This window comes from Pseudopipra pipra, chromosome 4 (genome assembly GCF_036250125.1).
Source record: "Pseudopipra pipra isolate bDixPip1 chromosome 4, bDixPip1.hap1, whole genome shotgun sequence".
NCBI classification, from domain to species: Eukaryota; Metazoa; Chordata; class Aves; order Passeriformes; family Pipridae; genus Pseudopipra; species Pseudopipra pipra.
Genome location: NC_087552.1, coordinates 48,907,718 through 48,925,459, shown reverse-complemented (window position 1 = coordinate 48,925,459; position 17,742 = coordinate 48,907,718). Strand labels below are relative to the sequence as shown.

Below are 17,742 nucleotides of genomic sequence, written 5' to 3'. Positions count from 1 at the left end.
GTTAGATAAAAGAAATACCAAACACAGATAAAATGACTGTATGAACAGAAAACACAAATTCAGTTACTTGTTTTGGGGTAGCAATCAGCAAATTCTGTTTGCAACTTAAGTAGTGAAAGGTTAATGCTCAGAATCTGAGCCCTGCTGATATCACTCATGGAAGTCCATGGGCTTGTTTGTCTCACTGCACCTAACTGAATTAGGCTTTTTCCAATAGCAGAGAGACTCCTTGGAATGCCATAGCGAACACTGTTAAAACACGTAAATGTGACCATGTGATCCTATCTTTCTGAAACACAAAGAAAACCTCCTCAAGATATACCCCATTCAATATCCCAGTGCTTACTTTCCTTACCTTCTGGGAAATCAGACTAAAGACCCTGGTTTTGCCAAGGTGCCACAATGACATGAAGGGTTTGAAGAAGACTGAAATGCAGAATGCTTAGACTAAATCTATAAAGCTGTGGGACAGATACTGTTCTAATTTACATTCAGGCAACCCTAGATCAACTACAGAGCTCAGACTTTCTTATAAACTCCCAATTGTTCAAAATTTAAAATTCTACAGCAATGCTAGCTTTACTTAGTCCAGTTTTGCTAAGTGATAGGTTTTTTTAATGAATAAAATTGATTTTATTAGATGTAGAAAACATTCCAAATTAAACCCTTGAAGTCTGATATTAGAAGCATTTGATGTTGCTCTGAAATAAAATGACCCCCTCCGACATTGACAGAGCACAAACTACAGGATTAATAATTTTGTTTACAATCTTGTTTCCTAACAGAGTTGAGCAAAATATCACATTATACAATCAAATTGTGGGTTTGCAGACTAGTAATCTCTACCCAGATCTGGATCAGAATTTTAACCCCAAATAGAGAAGAAAACATAAGTACAAAAGCTGTGCTCATGACCTTCAGCATACTGACCTCTACAATGTCATCATCAAACAAGAGCCAAAATCCATGACTTTTCACAATAGTAATATAATGTCCCCGATTCGGTCCACTAGAAAGCAAAACAAGAATACAAACCACAAAATATTAGAAAATCCTATTGAGTCCATTTGGATAAGTCACATTTCTTTATGCAAGGAGAATTATAACTGTTATGAAAAACATAGTAAACCCACCCCTTGTGGTACAGTAGACACTTCATCTCTACAACTTTTTATTGGCTTGTTGCAATTTCATCAGCTGAAAGCTAAGGGTGTTGTTTTCATCTGTGCCAGGACCATTTGCAAAATAACCTATAGAACACTTAACAAGTTGCTCATGGCAGGCATCAACTATTGCAAATATTTTAAAAACATTATGAACCAAATATAAGTAGGAAAATTGTTTGGTGTCAACTGTGAATCTTGAGTTATATGTAATCTTTGAGAAGAGAAAGAAGGTCATATTCCTAGAGCCCCAAGGATTCTTCTGTTTGTTTCATATTTGACAATACCCCATATGTGAGAGGCTTTATTAAAGCTATCATTTTCATTGCCTTGACAGGAGATCAAGGTAATCTGTTGTGGGGTCTACGTGCTAGCAGATTCTGGCCCTCACAGAGTCCCGGCTCACAAGTTATCTAAGTGCACTCATGAGGAAGGAGGTAGTTTCGTTAATTTAAGCCAAACTTGTGACTTGTGGAGACCTGAGACATTATTTCTTAAACAAGTACAGATTTACTATGAGGGAGGGTGGCTGAAAGTTTCAGCCCAAGACACATGCAAGTCAGCGCAGCCGCTAGGTTTAAGGTCTCCCTTCCCCTCCCTCCACATTTTGTCAGGCTTGCCTCTGCCCTTGGCAAATGTCTGGCAATAGTTTGTGCTAAACATGAAAGTCTATTACCTTCCACAGTGAACAACAACAGCTACCAAGTCGTACATCCGATCTAAGTTGACAGCATCGCCAGATGTGTTGAAGAGACGTAACTCCAGAGGAAATACTACACGATAAGACAGCTTAGTATACCTGTGCAATTGCTCCATATACTTGAATCTCTTGAGGTGTAAGGCAAGAATCATTGGCAGTTTTTTTACTCTCATCCTGTGAAAACATTGAAGTGCATATGATAAACATCTGACCAGTTCAAAGCCATTCTCTCTTTCCTTAATAAGTTCTTAATAAGCAATTGCGTTATAAAACCACTCTGTAAGTAACAATAGTTAACTAGCAGTAGCTTCTAGACTAAGACACATGCCTTTAAGTCTGTCTGCCCGTTCTCTGGTCCACACAGAGAATACAGTTGAGATGTAAGGCTTCTAGGTATCTAAATAAAATAAATATCGAGGAGAAGGTTTGTCACAACCCAAGAGGGGCATGGTGAAACAGCCAGCTTTTTGCTTACCTCTTCTGTGCCTCTTGTTTACTGCAGCAAGTTTCACAGTAGTATTTCTGTTCACTACATAATGTCTCTGTGTTACTGAAGTCTCTGTAAATAAATACAATCATCAGTTCTTAAAGGACCTGAATACATTTGCCCCACTTGGGCTGACAAACTGGAACCCTAAAAAGACACACAGGATGAAATCCTCTCTCCACTGAGTTCAGTCTTCTAAAACATCTAATGCAACTGTACTGGGGCTTCCAAAGGGATTTAAGGTATCTGGCTGCTATGATGGGGCTATTTTAGGAGCAGAGACCTTCCATATGATACAAGTGGAGGGTCAGGTATCTCAAAATGGGACTTATATTTGGTCTCTTACACATAAAGGGGCTACCTAGACTTGGGTGCAGTAACTCAACTCATCCAGTTCCTTTCTAAATTATTTGCAGAATGGAGAAGCTTCAAGTGCACTTCCATCATCCCCAGATAGCTCACATTTCATGGTGTTCTTCCATAAGATAGGTTTGAATCCTCATACACAGAAGATATAAATTTAACTCAGTTTCCTGCATCCTCTAGCCTCTTGAACAGTCAGCCAGAAATTTTTATATTATACCTTATCATTTTCTAAAAAGGAAAGTAACAGCTAGTATAGAAAATTTTATAAATCCTGATCAAGTAAATACACTTTGGAGTACAAAATGGAGACATTTTTGGATTGAGCTTTTGAAGCGACAGAGGCAGAGGAAGGTTGGTTTGATAGTATCTCTCAGTTCACAGAAAAGATTTATTGGAAGTCACAGTGCTGTTTTTCTTTGGAGCAGAATTTTAGGTAGCTAAAAACACTTAACTGAAAAAAAAAAAGTAATTTTTTTGTCACCTCTGGTATTATGTTGCAGCTAAGGTGCAACACTGCAGGTGTTTTGAGAACTGTAAATGCAGACATAAACACCTATCTTCCATTCTAAGCACATGGGTTTTCTTGTGACTTTGAGCCTTAAATAGATATATCAGTAGGAGTACAGAACTGTCCTATTGATTGCAACTACATTGTACCTAACAGACTTCTGAACTCCAGGCAATTTCAGACCCATTCAGACCCCAATAAACTCCATTCTACCATTGCAGTTCACATGCATGGAGGCTGAAGCCACACTGTCCACAAGTTCAGTCTGCTTTTAGAGTAAGCAGAACCAGAATCATCCTACAAAGGCAAAGGGAGGATTCTGGATAATTATTTTTTCCTGGCATCATCACTACAGGGGTAGCTGGAAGAGCTGAAGACTATATAGTTTGCCAGGGATAGATATTAGAAGTTATTTATGTAACTTCAAAAAGGTGGGGACTTTCCATTTTCAAGTTTTAAGTTATTTAAGGTTGACAGAGCATGACAAAGAGGCACTTAATATGACTGCATAATATTTTTAATAACTGAGAATACTTCTAGAAGTTTTTTTTCTTTATATGGTCTTAGCACTTTGGTCAGAAAGGGCTGAAGTTTAGGACAAAATACATCTCTTGAAAGACAAGTTAAGCTAAAAAAGATAAGCTTTGATCATAAGTTTACTTTTTTATCTAAAAGAAAAATAAAACATTATCACTGGAAAATATTTGCTTCAGTGGTAAACCCTGATCTCGAATATGTGATTTCACATTTGAGTTTAAAGACAAAATTAACTGAATTCAGTCAATTCCTCTGAAAAACATGGTAACCTTTCAGGGAATCATAAGCAAAGAGCTGAAACTTTAGAAAATTAGAGGTGGGTTATTTGTGTAGGGAACATAAAGCTGCAAGATTCAGTAGAATGTGCTTGTGAAAGTTTCAGGTCTGCTGTTAGAGTCTGATGTTTATTTCCAAAGCCTAAAGTTGCAATTTAAAAAAAAACCCAAGCCACCATTTTTGTGGAATTTATTAGTTTTCTTCCCACCTCAAAGTGAAACAATGGAAATAATGTTCTTCTAACATAAAGAAACATGAGGGGATGGTAGAAATTTGATAGTATTTTGATAGATATAAGCCTCCCATGAAAATTAATTAACTTAAAGTGTTTCTGAATTCCTTCTAAAATGTACTATTTGTTCTGATGCTATTATCTATTATTTTTAGAAGTAGTAGTAGTATTTATTAGTAGTATTACAATATCTATTATTAGTACCATTAGAAAAAAAATGTTTCATTGAATGAGTGGTTAGGAATGGAAATAAGTTGCTTAGAGAGGTGGTGGAGTCGCCACCTCTGGAAATGTTCAAGATGTGTCTAGATGTGGCACTTGGGGATATGATTTGGGGCAATTATACTAGATCAACATGGACTAGATGACCTTGAAGGTCTTTTCTAACCTTGATGATTCTATGAGCTAACATTTTAAATGGTAAATTGACTGCTATGGCAATTATGTCTGTGAAAGCTGGAAAAATATACAAATATTTGATAAGCCAAGGGACATTCCCCTATATGTACCACATTCATTTTGCTCTTTTGTTTCCTTGTCTTCTAATTTCACCTATGACCCTATTCTACCAAAGCAGGTGAGGCACAGTTATGGAATTTAAAGGCACTAATAACTCACTTATACAGCACGGATTAATTTATTTTTTTATACTAGGAACAGAACTGGTGGCATATTTATAAGCAGTAACTCTTTCCTTGGAGGAAGGGAGGTATGCAGGTGAGAATTAGATGCTTTTGTTGCCCTCTGCAACTGCAGCTTCGGTAGGTCTTTCATCAGTGGTGAATTTTCAGCATGTCACTTCTAACAGATGTTGAACAGTTAAAAACAACAGGTCTTTGACTGGAGTTCATCCAAAGTGCATGTGCAAGAGCCACAGGTTTGCCAAACTCTTCTCTAGACCTGCACAGTTTCAAGGTATGTCTGACTTTCTCCTATTCCGTTAACAGTCCAATCTGCATTCTGTTTATATATTATTTTAACAAGAGAAGGAAATTTTTAAATACACCTGCTCAAGATATACTTATTCATAACTTATTCATAACTTATTCATTGACCATGGGGTTAGGTTTAGGATTGACCTCATGCTTCCACAGTACATGGAAGCCTCGTTGTAGCCTTCATCTACGGCCTCTATGCTACAGCGTGAAACATGCTTTCTAATGTTTATATGAATAAATAATATGAATTTTCTGTTTAAAGAGATGAGAGAATTCTTGGTGTAATATAAATGCACAGTTAAAAGTCAGGATCAAATTGACTGGTAAACTTTGCAACTCCTAGTGAAAATAAAAATAATGGATGTGTGCTATATCTGTAATGGACTTCTGTCGCTTTAGGTCCAGCTGTCTACGCTGTGGATTTAGACTACACCAGAGGCTTGTATTCTTCAGACATCTTGAGCACACAAGGGCCTTTCACATTTTGAAAAACTACAGAGATAAAAGAACATTCTATAGTGGCAAAGAAATTCCTTCTACTTAACTGTTACCTTGCACAGTTTTTCTATATTTTATCTTTTCAATGCAGTAGCACTTAAAGCTGTTAAGACACAGCAAAGCAGTTGTTAAAACAAAACAGGAAGCAGCAAAGTTTCCAAAAAGTGTAATAACTTGGATGTTCCTATTGAAAGGAATGACAAAAGCACTTATATTTTGTTTAATAATGCATAGCACCAGACAACAAGAGGAAATCCATATTCTAACTGAATATATGTTTTCTAAGCAGAGGTAGAAATGCTGCTAGTGTAAAACACAATCAGAATACATCATAGGTGATGACCCTCCTCCCGTACAATCTGTAAATAGAAGCTTGTATCTCCCACCAGAAGAAAAGAAAAACCAAGATTTTGCTTTGCTTTATTTCCAAAGGGAACAATGGGTAAACTTCAAAATGCGTCATGCTGTTGGAGCAAAGGCAGATACTATACTGGGATGCATAAATAAACTTTTAGGGCATCCATTCTTCTCAGGATTGTGCAGATTTATGCTGGAATACTATGCCTAGTTTTAGGCAGCTGCACTTCAAGAAAGATGGAGCTCAAGAGAGAGGTTCAGCTGAAGAGAATGCCGAAGAGTAATGAACATGAGCAGAGATCCAGAGAAGATAGCCTGAGAAGGAAAAGTTAAACGACCTTAGATAGTTTAAATTTAAAAGAAAGTAATTGCATTCTTCCTGCATGTAAAAGGCTACTGCTAAGAGGAAGGGGGGCAAGTCCTGGTTTATTTCCAGATTACAGAGCACAAGTGAAAATAGGATTGAACTAAAACAGGGAAGATTCATTTTACACAGCAGAAAAAACTTCTTAGTAGTAAGGTCAGGAAGGACTCGGGTAGGCAATCACGTTACTACTGCTAAAAAGATCTTCTAGAACAGGTTGGCTAAGCATCCTGTCTGATGTGGAGATAGGGGCTAACCTCTTGGGGTCACTTTCAACTCCACCCTTCACCTGTGGTTTGCAGTAGTGCAGATGCAGTTCTTCCTCATCTTAAGCTACAGCCACTGTCTGTTCAGTAGTAGAAATGCTATTGGTACGTTACTGAAGTATTCTGCCTTTACATAAAATGGTCTTTCCAAACAAAACATTTCCAAGAAGCTTAACAACCAAGAAATAAAATAAAAAACTGGAGAAAGCTGAAGGATAGATGATAACTTATGTACAGCAGCAGTTTCTAACAAGTTCAACAGACTCAACTGTAAGAAAAAGTCAGAGCTCAGTCTCCAGTAACTGTATAACATAGAACCAAATAACAACTCAGGATAGAAAGGACTTCAGAAGATGCACACTTCAGCCTCCTTGCATCAGTGTAATTTCAAATTGACTTGGAACACCATAGGGAAAGGTAAGTAATGCTGACAAGTTCAAAGCAGGGACTACAATGAGGAACCAAAGTGTTCAACCAAAAGCCTGTAGTACAATACTAATTCTACTGTTGGTAACTATGAACAGACAAAGAGACTACAGGAGGAAAAGAGAAAATAATGCACTGCTTTCCAAAGCCACTCTTCAGTTTTCTCACTTTTTACAATGTGGCTAGTTAGTGCAGTTTGGATTACTTGAGGGCTGTTGTCTTGAGGGCTACAGAGACCAAACGAGACAGAACAGAAACTGAGAATGTAAAAACTGACTGGACTTAGCATTTTAAAATGTAACAGAAGTTACTTACTACAGTTGCGATATCCACAGAGAAATCACTGCTCTCTGACTCAGGAAATGGTTAGTACCTCACATGATTTCTCTTTCTGTAACTCTCAGCTTGGGATGAGATGCCCAGCAATCCTTCCTAGGCATTCCAGAATAACTGACAAATGCAATTTCAACCTTGGTTGCTACTTTGGAGTTTGAAAGAGGTTGATCAATTGATAATCATTACCTTAGAGCAGCAACATATTCTCTTAAATATAGGTGATGGTTTATTCTATCAATGCCAAAATCCTGAGTATTTTAAATCCCTCAGAATAATCATCCATGCATGTCTGAAAATTATTTTGATCTCTAAAGTACTTTTTAGTAGCCTGTACTAGGAGCAGAACTGAAATTTTAGAATAAAATATTTCTTCACATAATTTTAGGATGAGACACAGAATAATAAATTTATAATAGAAAACTAGAGTTTTGAAATATTTTGTTCTCTATGTACTCTAACACTCATTCTGCAAAGCACTCATTTAACTTTTAATATACACATAAGTTCTAATCAACAAAGCACTTGAGTAGAACCTTAAAGATAAGCACACTTAAAACTCTTTCTAGACAATATTATTCTGCAGCAATTCTTCTAGATGACAAGGAAATCATCTATTTTTCCCAAGAGATGATTTTTTTTCTCTTTCAAACACGCATATTGAAAGTGAGTAAAACAAAGTACATTAATGTATATTTTGTCATTAAAGGAAACATCCAGTTTAAAGTCTTTTTCTTCTGTTTAAGAAAAGTTTGAACCCAAATGTTATTCTAATTTTCTCTACCAATTACACTTGGAAATTTTAGCAGCTAGACAGAACTACTTGCCAAAAAGATCCATTAATTTACCTTAGACAGTGTGTAATCGATGTGTTCTGCTCCACATCAACAGAAAGGTCAAGAAAATCTTCATCTTTGCTACTAACCTGTTGCAAAAAATATACATGTAAAACAGAGAAGCCATACACTTAAATGCTGTTTATATCTTTGGAAATGCTAAAGGATAGAGCAATTTCTACAAAAATAAATTATGCAAAAATTATTAATTTCAATGCTTTTATTTTTTTTCCAGTTCCTTGTGACTATATTTATTAGTAATTCTACCAATCCTGTTTTCATATAATTTAACTTCTATCTGTTCCACTTATCCAATCTCACTAACCATGGACCAGTGATGACAGCCTATTGTTCACTAAATGATGGTTGATCATCATCCCCTGTATTAGCTGTCATTGGTGCATTACATATGTTCCTTTGTTATATAACACAGTCTACTTTCTTATTTTATTGGAATTTTGTTGACCCTTTGTATATTATATTACACTATATAATCACAGTTTATTCCTACCTAATTTTTTCCACTATAAAGGATGTAGTGAAGATATTTTCCAAATATGCATCTGTCAAAAAATGTCATATTTAACTGTGTTATTTTTTCTCTCCAGTGAGCATTCAAAAGGCTGGGTTTATATTTCTGGTTGACACAGTTGCATTTCCCCATTGAACATTGCTTCTGGACAATACTTTTGACTAAAAATATTGAAGATCAAAGGTAAAAATGATGAAGTGATAATAATTTGCAAAATCATTTTGATATTGCCAATCTTTTTTTTAGACGGAACAAGAGAAGAAAAAGTATAATAAATTTTTATTTTAAAAAAATAGGCCCAAGTATTTTCAGAATGACATATTGATTTTTGCTTTGAAAATTATTTTTTATTAAGAGTGTTTAATCTTGAAGGTGAAGTAACATTAACAAAAAAGTCATGCAAATGGATAATCCTTGTAATGCTTAACTGAGTCAAAAGGCTGCAGAGTTACTTACTGCACATGAATTCACTCATATTCACAACAATCAATTTTGTTTATAAAATGTTGCATGAACACCCCATATTTTGCCTCCTATGGCTGCATTTCCTTAGAATAACTAAATCAGATGGTGTGACAGTGAAGTTCAAATCAAGAACTTCTGTGAGGGGTTGAATTCATCATTCTGGCAGAAGTCCCTCATGCTCAGATTTCTGCAATTCTATGGATGTCAAAGTTTTTGCAATTCTATGGATGTAATACTTTTAGCTCATATTTGTGTTATATTAGAGATCCTCTAAGCTTGGTGAATGCAGCCCATATCAGACCTGAAGCCAGAGGAACACCTTTAGCAGGATGAATTTTGTTGTTATCAAACATGTATAGAGGCAGAACGCACACCCAATTGAAATGAACAGCAAATCCTCCTTGAGACATGACTTGACCCACAGGGGACAGGAAGCCACAAAACTGGCAGCAGTCAACTGCAGTATAAATATACAGCTAAAATTTGAAAGATAAAGCAACAAAGATTCAGAGAATATTGTATCTCTGCAGCTGGAACTAGAGTTCTGTCAGACACACTGCATATCATGAAAGAGGTTAAATACTTGAAAAAGTCTTTGGCAAGTATAGTGTTTCATCTGAATAGGTCAAAGAACCTAGGAATTTTGTTATTGATTTCAGCATATCAAATATTTACTGAAAGGAAAGATGAGTGAATTAGAACTAGAATAATACAGACTAAAATTAAAGGTAGCTGGAAAACAAGATTCAAACTGCATTCTTTGTAAGCGACAATAAGAATCTGCTGGAATCTGAAGGATCCTTCATGGACTACTTATGAATATTTTAGCAAATAAACATCTTTTAATCTGTTTTACTATTTCCAAAAGATTTCAATAATCCAAGAAAAACAAACTGGAAAAGTATCCTAAGTAGTATACAGCATTTCTGCATTCAGAGAAAGCTACAGACAAGCTTTCCTGCAGCAGCAATACCTAGCATTATATTTTGCATAAACCTTGGTCACTTTGAATCACAAGTAGGGAATTGTGCAGTTTTGCTGTTACCTAAGGACACATCCCCACTTCACTACAGTTTGTCTGAGTAAACACTAGATATTGATTTACAATTAGGCCACAACCATTTAAAGAAGCTTGTTAGTTAAAAAAGAATTCTACTCTTTTATTTACTTTTACTGGCTTTTATTACCTGGATTTTTAAAATTGAAATAGATTAAATAATTATTTTTCAATATATCTCTCATGTTTTTACTTGAACAAGCTTGTTCCAAACTTCTTTCAGCACCTTTTTTCACATTGATTATCACTGCCTCTCTTTTCCCCACTCCCCCCCTCTGACCCAAGCCCCTGGAAAAGTCAAATTTTTTTGGAATACAGAGCCACCCTTTATGATTAGAAATATCAGGATATGTTCTTTTACACATCTAGTAGGACCTGGGTAGAGTTTATCTCACCTAACTTCAGCTGTCTAAAGATACTTAACCTCAGCTTGCTGTCTGAAGATACCTTTTCTGAGCACCTTCTCCCATCTTAACACAGCTAATCTAAAGTTGTGTTTTCTTTAGAGTAAGCCCACAGAAGCAGTACTGATCTGAGTAAAACCACAGAGTTCTTAGGCCAGAACAGTTTGCTGGCCCAGTTCACAGCATTGCTGTACCAATATTTGGTACCAACAGCAGCTTGGTAACGCCATGGAGCCGGGATGACCTGTATGCAGCAAAAGCCTGATGCTGCTAAAAACTTCCTGTTTCATGAAGCAGCCTAGACATAGATGGAGAGATTTCCTGAAGAAGCTCCTTTATAACCTCCACCATCTACAGAAGGTGTTGAGAAAACTGGTTCATCCTTGATGCCTATCAACTTTGCTTTACCAGGCACAGGCTAGGTGAGGTTAATTCCAACCTTCTCAGAAGGTCAGTGTTGCTGTTCTCCCCAAATCAGATTTTTTTCCTGTCTGTGTTACTCTTTCATATAGAAACAGCAAAGGGATAATTTTTAAAAAATATTTCTCTTCTCTTTCAGTAGGAGCATGTGATTGAAAACCACAGAAATCAATAACAGACTTGCAACCAGGTCCCCTAACTAAAACTAATTTTTAGTTATACTTCAAACATAAGAGATTCCAAACTGACATCAACTTCTAGAAAATATTAGGGAGATAAAAGAAAACATATAGTTTGTTAATAATGAACTGTCTGTATACTAGTTGCATTTTAAGATTGAATTCACACGAGTTCTTCTTGACGTTTCACTTATTCATTGAATATGATGTTAGTATCTTCCCTCAAAGTTACAGTAATAAGGAAGGGTATTGATTCACTAGCAAGAATTTTAACTGTAGAGATATGTATTACGACAGCAAAACTTGACGTATGTTAGCCAAGTAATGCTTAGAAAAATAAATTTTTAGAAAAGAATATACTCACTTCAAGAAGTAAATTCTACAGGAATATCCACAACTCTCAGATGTCTGAAAAGATTCATATATTTATATGTATATAAAATGTATCTATCTATTAATGAACAACAACAACAACAAAAATCTATCCCAATGCTTACGGTTTCACAGTTCAAACATCTAGTTTCGTTAGTCAGTGTTCCCTGAAAAATCTCATGCACCCAGGTGAGTTCTTGTTTATTGTTTTCTTCAGCTTCATTCATGTTGCCATTTTTCAGTTTCCCATTTTGCTTTTCCTGCTTCTTCTCCTCCTGCAAAATGTCTGCAATGGTGTTGAGCAGGTAGTTTAAAAACTCATGTGCATCCTGCTGCATGTAGTTGTCAAAGAGATCTGTGAAGAAGACAGTCAAGATTTGTACAGCATAATATATCTTTTTCTTCAAGAAAGAAAATTTGCTTCCTCCCATGGAGGGGCTGGGAATCGTCTGCTGATGGGAGGTACAGTACAAATCTCCTTTGGCTTTGCTTTCCTTCCACATGCAATTTTTGCTTTTTTTTTTTTTTTTAATTAAACTACCTTTATCTCAATTCACAGATTTTTTTAATATTATTTTCTCCCCCTGCCCTGCTCAGTGGTGAGTGAGAGAGAGGCTTGGTGGGCACCTGGCAGTCAGTCAAGGTTAATGCACTTTAAGTAGTAATAATAATAACGCCATCTAACAAAGCTCATTTTTTACACACAAGTCTGATGAGCAGAGACTTGTCCTCTTCAATAAATGCTCACAGGAGAAGAAGGAAATATCCCACTGGTGACTTAGTACAGACTTCTCCAGTGAAGGCTTAACTTGGCCACCATGTCGAAGAAAAAAAGAGTCTGTGTTCCCAGAAATGTGTATTTTTATTCCCCTGCTCCTGAAAAAGCTCACATGGATTTCCTCAGAAAATATTGTACAGGACCTTCAGCTTTGTAGTGTCTAGCCTGGACACATAAACAGGTTAATACACACTGAGTCTGGCCCTAATTTAAAAAAGCTGAAAACATAAGATCCAGTCTCTAAAAGTGATCCCGAACGGTGTGGGGACTGAGAGTTAACTTTGTCACAATTTCAAAAATCTGCTTTAAAATGAACAGTCTGCCCATTTATATGCTGTCACCAGGAAGCAATTTCTTCCAGGTGTTTGACTCGTACTTTGTCTCTTCATTCAAAGCTCCTCTGTTTCTAAGCATACCACCCACACTGATATGAATCTAGGCCAAAATGGAGCTGTGTGGCAGGCTTCTCTGTCTTAAGATGCTGCTCATATCCCATAGAAAGAACTACTACAAGATTAGGCATATGCTGTTGCCAGCCTAATGCTCAAAAGGTGTCTGATGCTTCACAGAGTAAGACTGTGTCCACCACTCCTAAGAACAAGAGCAGCAGTTGATGTGCAGCTGACAGAACACCCCCCACACATCCAGTTACTTATCCTTCAAAGTGTTCTGGAGTAGCGGTGCTTGTAGCACTCCTATGCCACACAGTTTCTATACTGCCAACTGCCCTCAATGTTTCTATCTGCCACAAAAAGAAGAATTTAAAAATTAGAGCAGAGTGTCACCCTGTTCCCAATCCCGGCTCACTGTACAGTACAGTCTGTCCCACCATGCTGTGAAAACATTATTAATTCATACACTTCTGGGAACATATGAAATCTGGTATGGTTATTTCAAGCATAATATTGTGTACACAGATACTAAAATATTAATATCGAAACCCCACAAAGTACTAAAAGCAATTTACAAATCTAACTTGTACATCTGATTACTATGATCCCATTGCCCAATATTTATTTATACATTTCTGATCAATGCCTGAATGTCTTAGAGGATTCCAGTTTTACACTTACCGTTCTCTTTTCGTAACCTTGATATGAACTTTTTTGGTGGAATAACTCCAACTTTTTTCTTCTGAGTAGCAATACTGTGGAAAAGGTCTGCCAGACAAGTCAAGAGATTTTCTTTCTTTTTCTGTTGGGCCTTGTACGATAATACATTTTCCCGAAATGGCCGGCAGAAATACAATGCCTGCAGCACAGAGTTACAGTAGCAGGTGTTCCCAAACTGCCAAGTAAAATTAAAAACAAGCTTAATCCCTGTGAGTCACAATAAAATTATTTGCTTCATTTAACTTCTGTGTCCCTGTCACAAACCAGCCACTTTTCCATGCAGTTGCTACAGAAATATATTTCCACACCCACCCCTGACACTTCACAGAAAAAACTAGGGTGTTCTAAATTAACTAGGATACAAAGCAAAGGTTTCCACCTGCAAGAGATATATTTATTGTAGTGGATCTTGTTAAGTTTGTTTTAACATAATAACATACTCTTCCAAGGCTCTATCTTACTGCTCAGCAGTAGAATGACTAATGTTTCAATGGAAAGAATTACTATATCTATATTATTTATGTGGGAATAAACAAGTGATTAAACACCCTTCTCACTCATTCTCTCCTTGGTCACATAAAAAAGCTCCTCCTAAGAGTCCCCAATGCAGAATGCTGTATCTAAGCTTGTACATACTTCCATCACTTCCTCCCTGCCATTTCACAGCTAAAATAGACTTTTAACTGTATTGAAGTGTAAGTTCTAATCTCTGGAAATATTCACAGAACAGTAAACTGTTCTCTCCGGGGGTGTATGAATCTGTCTTCAAACATCTGATACAGTTCTGCAACCTAATTTGCCTAAAATTGGAACCTGGGTAGCTTTTTTTTTTTTTTTTTTTCAAAAAAAAGACAATCCTACCTTAGAATAAGATTGATAAGAGTCAGGGAGAGAGGAAACCAAACCAAACCAAACCAAACCAAACCAAGCAAAGTTCAAGTAACATCAGACCCATAGTTCTGTATATGGTTTACCTACTGAAAACAGTACTTACATTAACCAGTCCGAAGTAGTGTTCATTGATTGGAAACTGCTCTGGGCCAATGTCTTTTTCCAGAGCAGAGGCATTGGTGCCCTATACAAATAAAAATTAAAAAAAAAAAGAAAAAAAAAAAAAAGGAAATTATTTAGAATAATAAGATTCTAAAATAAAATTATGTACAGTATCAAGATAGAAAATCATTTTTTCTTTTAGCTATGATTAGCCAAGCTAACTCTGTCTTACCAATAGGCAAGCACAACAGCCTCATGAGGCAATAAAAATATTTTCAAATCTAGGTAGCAGAGCTGGCCTGGCATGGACCCTCTAGTAATGGCTGATTAGAAGTGATCAGGTCACAACAACAGCTGTTCTTCCCATACCCAATTCCTTCTTAATTTTACTGTGTACATGGACATCGGGATCCCATTACTCACTTGCCTTATAAAGATACCTGTTGATCTTAAGCACAAGCCTAAAAGCTATCTTGGCTAACCAGTTCCTAGATGTAAGGCACGTTTTCTAAGCATTACTGAAACTCCTCTGAATCCCTTTTAATTCATCATCAGCCTGTAACAATATTTGGGCTTCATATTGGTACACAGTTACAGTAAGAACATCACAAATGTTAAAAGCAAGTAATATACCTCTCATTTTTTCCTATCTAACATCAAAGGGCACATAAACTCAAGTACTGTTACATCTCCTAGCCTTGGTGTGGCAAGTTATATTCAGCTTATCTTCAATAGCAAAGTTGTTTAGGTAACTGCTGCTCTGTGAAGTACAACCACTAATTTTGTATGTTACCTGTAGTTTTGCTATATTAAAATGACCATTTTTAAACAAGTTGAAAGTACTAAGCAAGCAAAGTAGGTTGCTGCCAAATGTGTCATTACTCCTACCCACTCTGTAAGCCTGGCTCCATCCTTTTGAGATCCTCCCTTCAGATATTTATAGACACTGATGAGTTCCCTTCTCAGTGGTCTCTTCTCCAGACAGAACAGGTCCAGCTCCCTCAGCCTTTCCTCATAAGAGAGACGTTGCAGTCCTCTTATCATCTTTGTTGCCCTCTGCTGGACCTGCTCCATGTCTCTCTTGTCCTGAGGAACCCAGAACTGGACACAGCACTCTAGATGTGGCCTCACCAGGGCCGAGTAGAAAGGCAGGACCTCTCTCGACCTGCTGGTAAGGCTCTTCCTAGTGCATCCCAGGGTACCATTGGCCATCTTGGCCACCAAGGCCACTGCTGGCTCATGGACATGTTGTTGTCCACCAGGACCCCCAGGTCCTTCTTCACAGAGCTGCTTTCCAGCAGGTCAGCCCCCAGCCTGTATTGGTGCATAGGGTTATTCTTCCTCAGGTGCAGGACCCTGCATTTGCCTTTGCTGAATTTCAGACAGTTCTCTGCCCATTTCTCCTACCTGTCAAGGTCCTTCTGAAGGGCTGCACAGCCCTTTGGGGTATTGGCCACTTCTTCTGGCTTTGTGTCATCAGAAAATTTGCTGAGAAGGCATCTGCCTCTTCATCCAAGTCATTGATGGAGAAGTTAAACAATACTGGGCCCAGTATTGAACCCTGGGGGACACCACTAGTGACAGGCCTGTAACTAGAACCCGTGTCACTGATAATAATTCTCTGGGATCTGCTGATCAGCCAGTTCTTAATCCACCTCACTGTCCACTCATCCAGTCCATCCTGAATTTGCCTATGAGGACATCGTGAGAGATTGTGTGAAAAACCTTGCTGACGTTATGGTAGGCATTTGCTCAGACTTCATCAGCTAAAATCTTCAAAGTAACTGGTAATCAGATTCAAAAATTTGATTACACTTACCCATCTTCTCCCCAAGGCCTGATTTGTGTTTCGTTACTCCACCTACCATCAGCACTGCTTGCTATACTAGATTATTATTTCATGGCAACTCATTAAAAGAAGATTATTTTAGTCAACAGAATCAGCAGTGTGAAACTCAGCACAGGTGCACTTTGAGAATTTACAAGGCTTTAAAGTAAAACATCTCCTCTAAGTTGTCAGGTTCCAGAAAAGCTCCAAAGATTTTGTATTTCACATCCCTTTCTCAGATCTTTTTCCATTCTCCCCCTTTCTCCCACATACACAGAGCTCATGGCTCGGATCAAGCGCATGTTATTTCCCAGACAATGCCTTTGAGACTGAAGTGCTTTACAAGCACAAGGCTTCATGCAAAGCTTCATAAGGGGCACACTGTCTTTTCTCACTAGACTCTGCTAAGCCTCAGTGAGAAACTTGGAAAAAAGCAATTATTGGCTACCTTTCAATAGAGATGACAATGTGATAATTATGTAAGTCCCATATGAAGATTAGTTTTATTGCTAGGAAAGTCAGCCTTGTTAAAGATGGACAGATTCAGCAAAGCATCCGAATCCCGAAAGGGAGGAAACTGATAAACATTTGCCTATCTGTTATTAGCAGTGAAACAAACAGCCACTGGTACCCTCAGAACCTTGTCTGATAAAAGAAAAACATGACTACAGAAGATTAATGCAACTTTTGAAGAAAATCATCTTCATATTACTACTCATTGTACAGCATTCAGATCAAAGCAAAGGTTTTCTTTGATCACACTTTTAGCATTACAATCAACTTCCCTAACGTAAGAATGAAGTGGGTGTTTTTCCAGTTTCGTAGGAAGTATTCTCCACACTGAAATAAATTCTCCCTCTACAGTTCATGGAAAATGCTATTTCTAAAAGGTAACCTCCAATTCTTTCATAAACTACAGGTTACTATATGTTGTTAGACAAGTAGAATGCAAGTGCTCTGCTAATTAGTTGCTCTTACATTACTCATTTGCTTCTCCTCCAAGACCAGGGTATCTTACTTCAGAGGATGCCAGATGGTTTGACAAATCCTTCCTAGCATCCAAATTTCCTCATAAATATTGTGAGAAAGAGCAAGAATCAGGATTTTTCAAAAAAATTATCGCTGAAAACCAAAAAAATTCATGATGTACACTAACTGATCTTCATATAAAAATTCTATATTGCATGAAAATTTCTGAAATACACACTGTTGAAACAACATATGCTTAGTAACAGCTCATCATGCAGCTTTACCTCTCCAAAACCAGGACTTGGCTGTTGCAAATATAAAACAAAGCACTACGTGCCAGTGACCC

At 37.2% G+C, this 17,742-nt stretch overlaps 1 protein-coding gene across 2 annotated transcripts in view; it reads right to left on the bottom strand.

The window, feature by feature from the left end:
* Positions 1-17,742, bottom strand: part of USP46 (ubiquitin specific peptidase 46) — a 36,163-nt gene that overhangs the window by 6,498 nt on the left and 11,923 nt on the right. For both annotated transcript variants that reach the window (XM_064652868.1, XM_064652869.1), the window contains 7 exons: positions 14,601-14,681; positions 13,568-13,781; positions 11,842-12,071; positions 8,300-8,376; positions 2,339-2,422; positions 1,840-2,037; positions 931-1,009 (listed from right to left, as the gene is read on the bottom strand). In XM_064652868.1, coding sequence (XP_064508938.1) covers positions 931-1,009; positions 1,840-2,037; positions 2,339-2,422; positions 8,300-8,376; positions 11,842-12,071; positions 13,568-13,781; positions 14,601-14,681 — 963 coding nt within the window. The remainder of the gene's footprint in view (positions 1-930; positions 1,010-1,839; positions 2,038-2,338; positions 2,423-8,299; positions 8,377-11,841; positions 12,072-13,567; positions 13,782-14,600; positions 14,682-17,742) is intronic.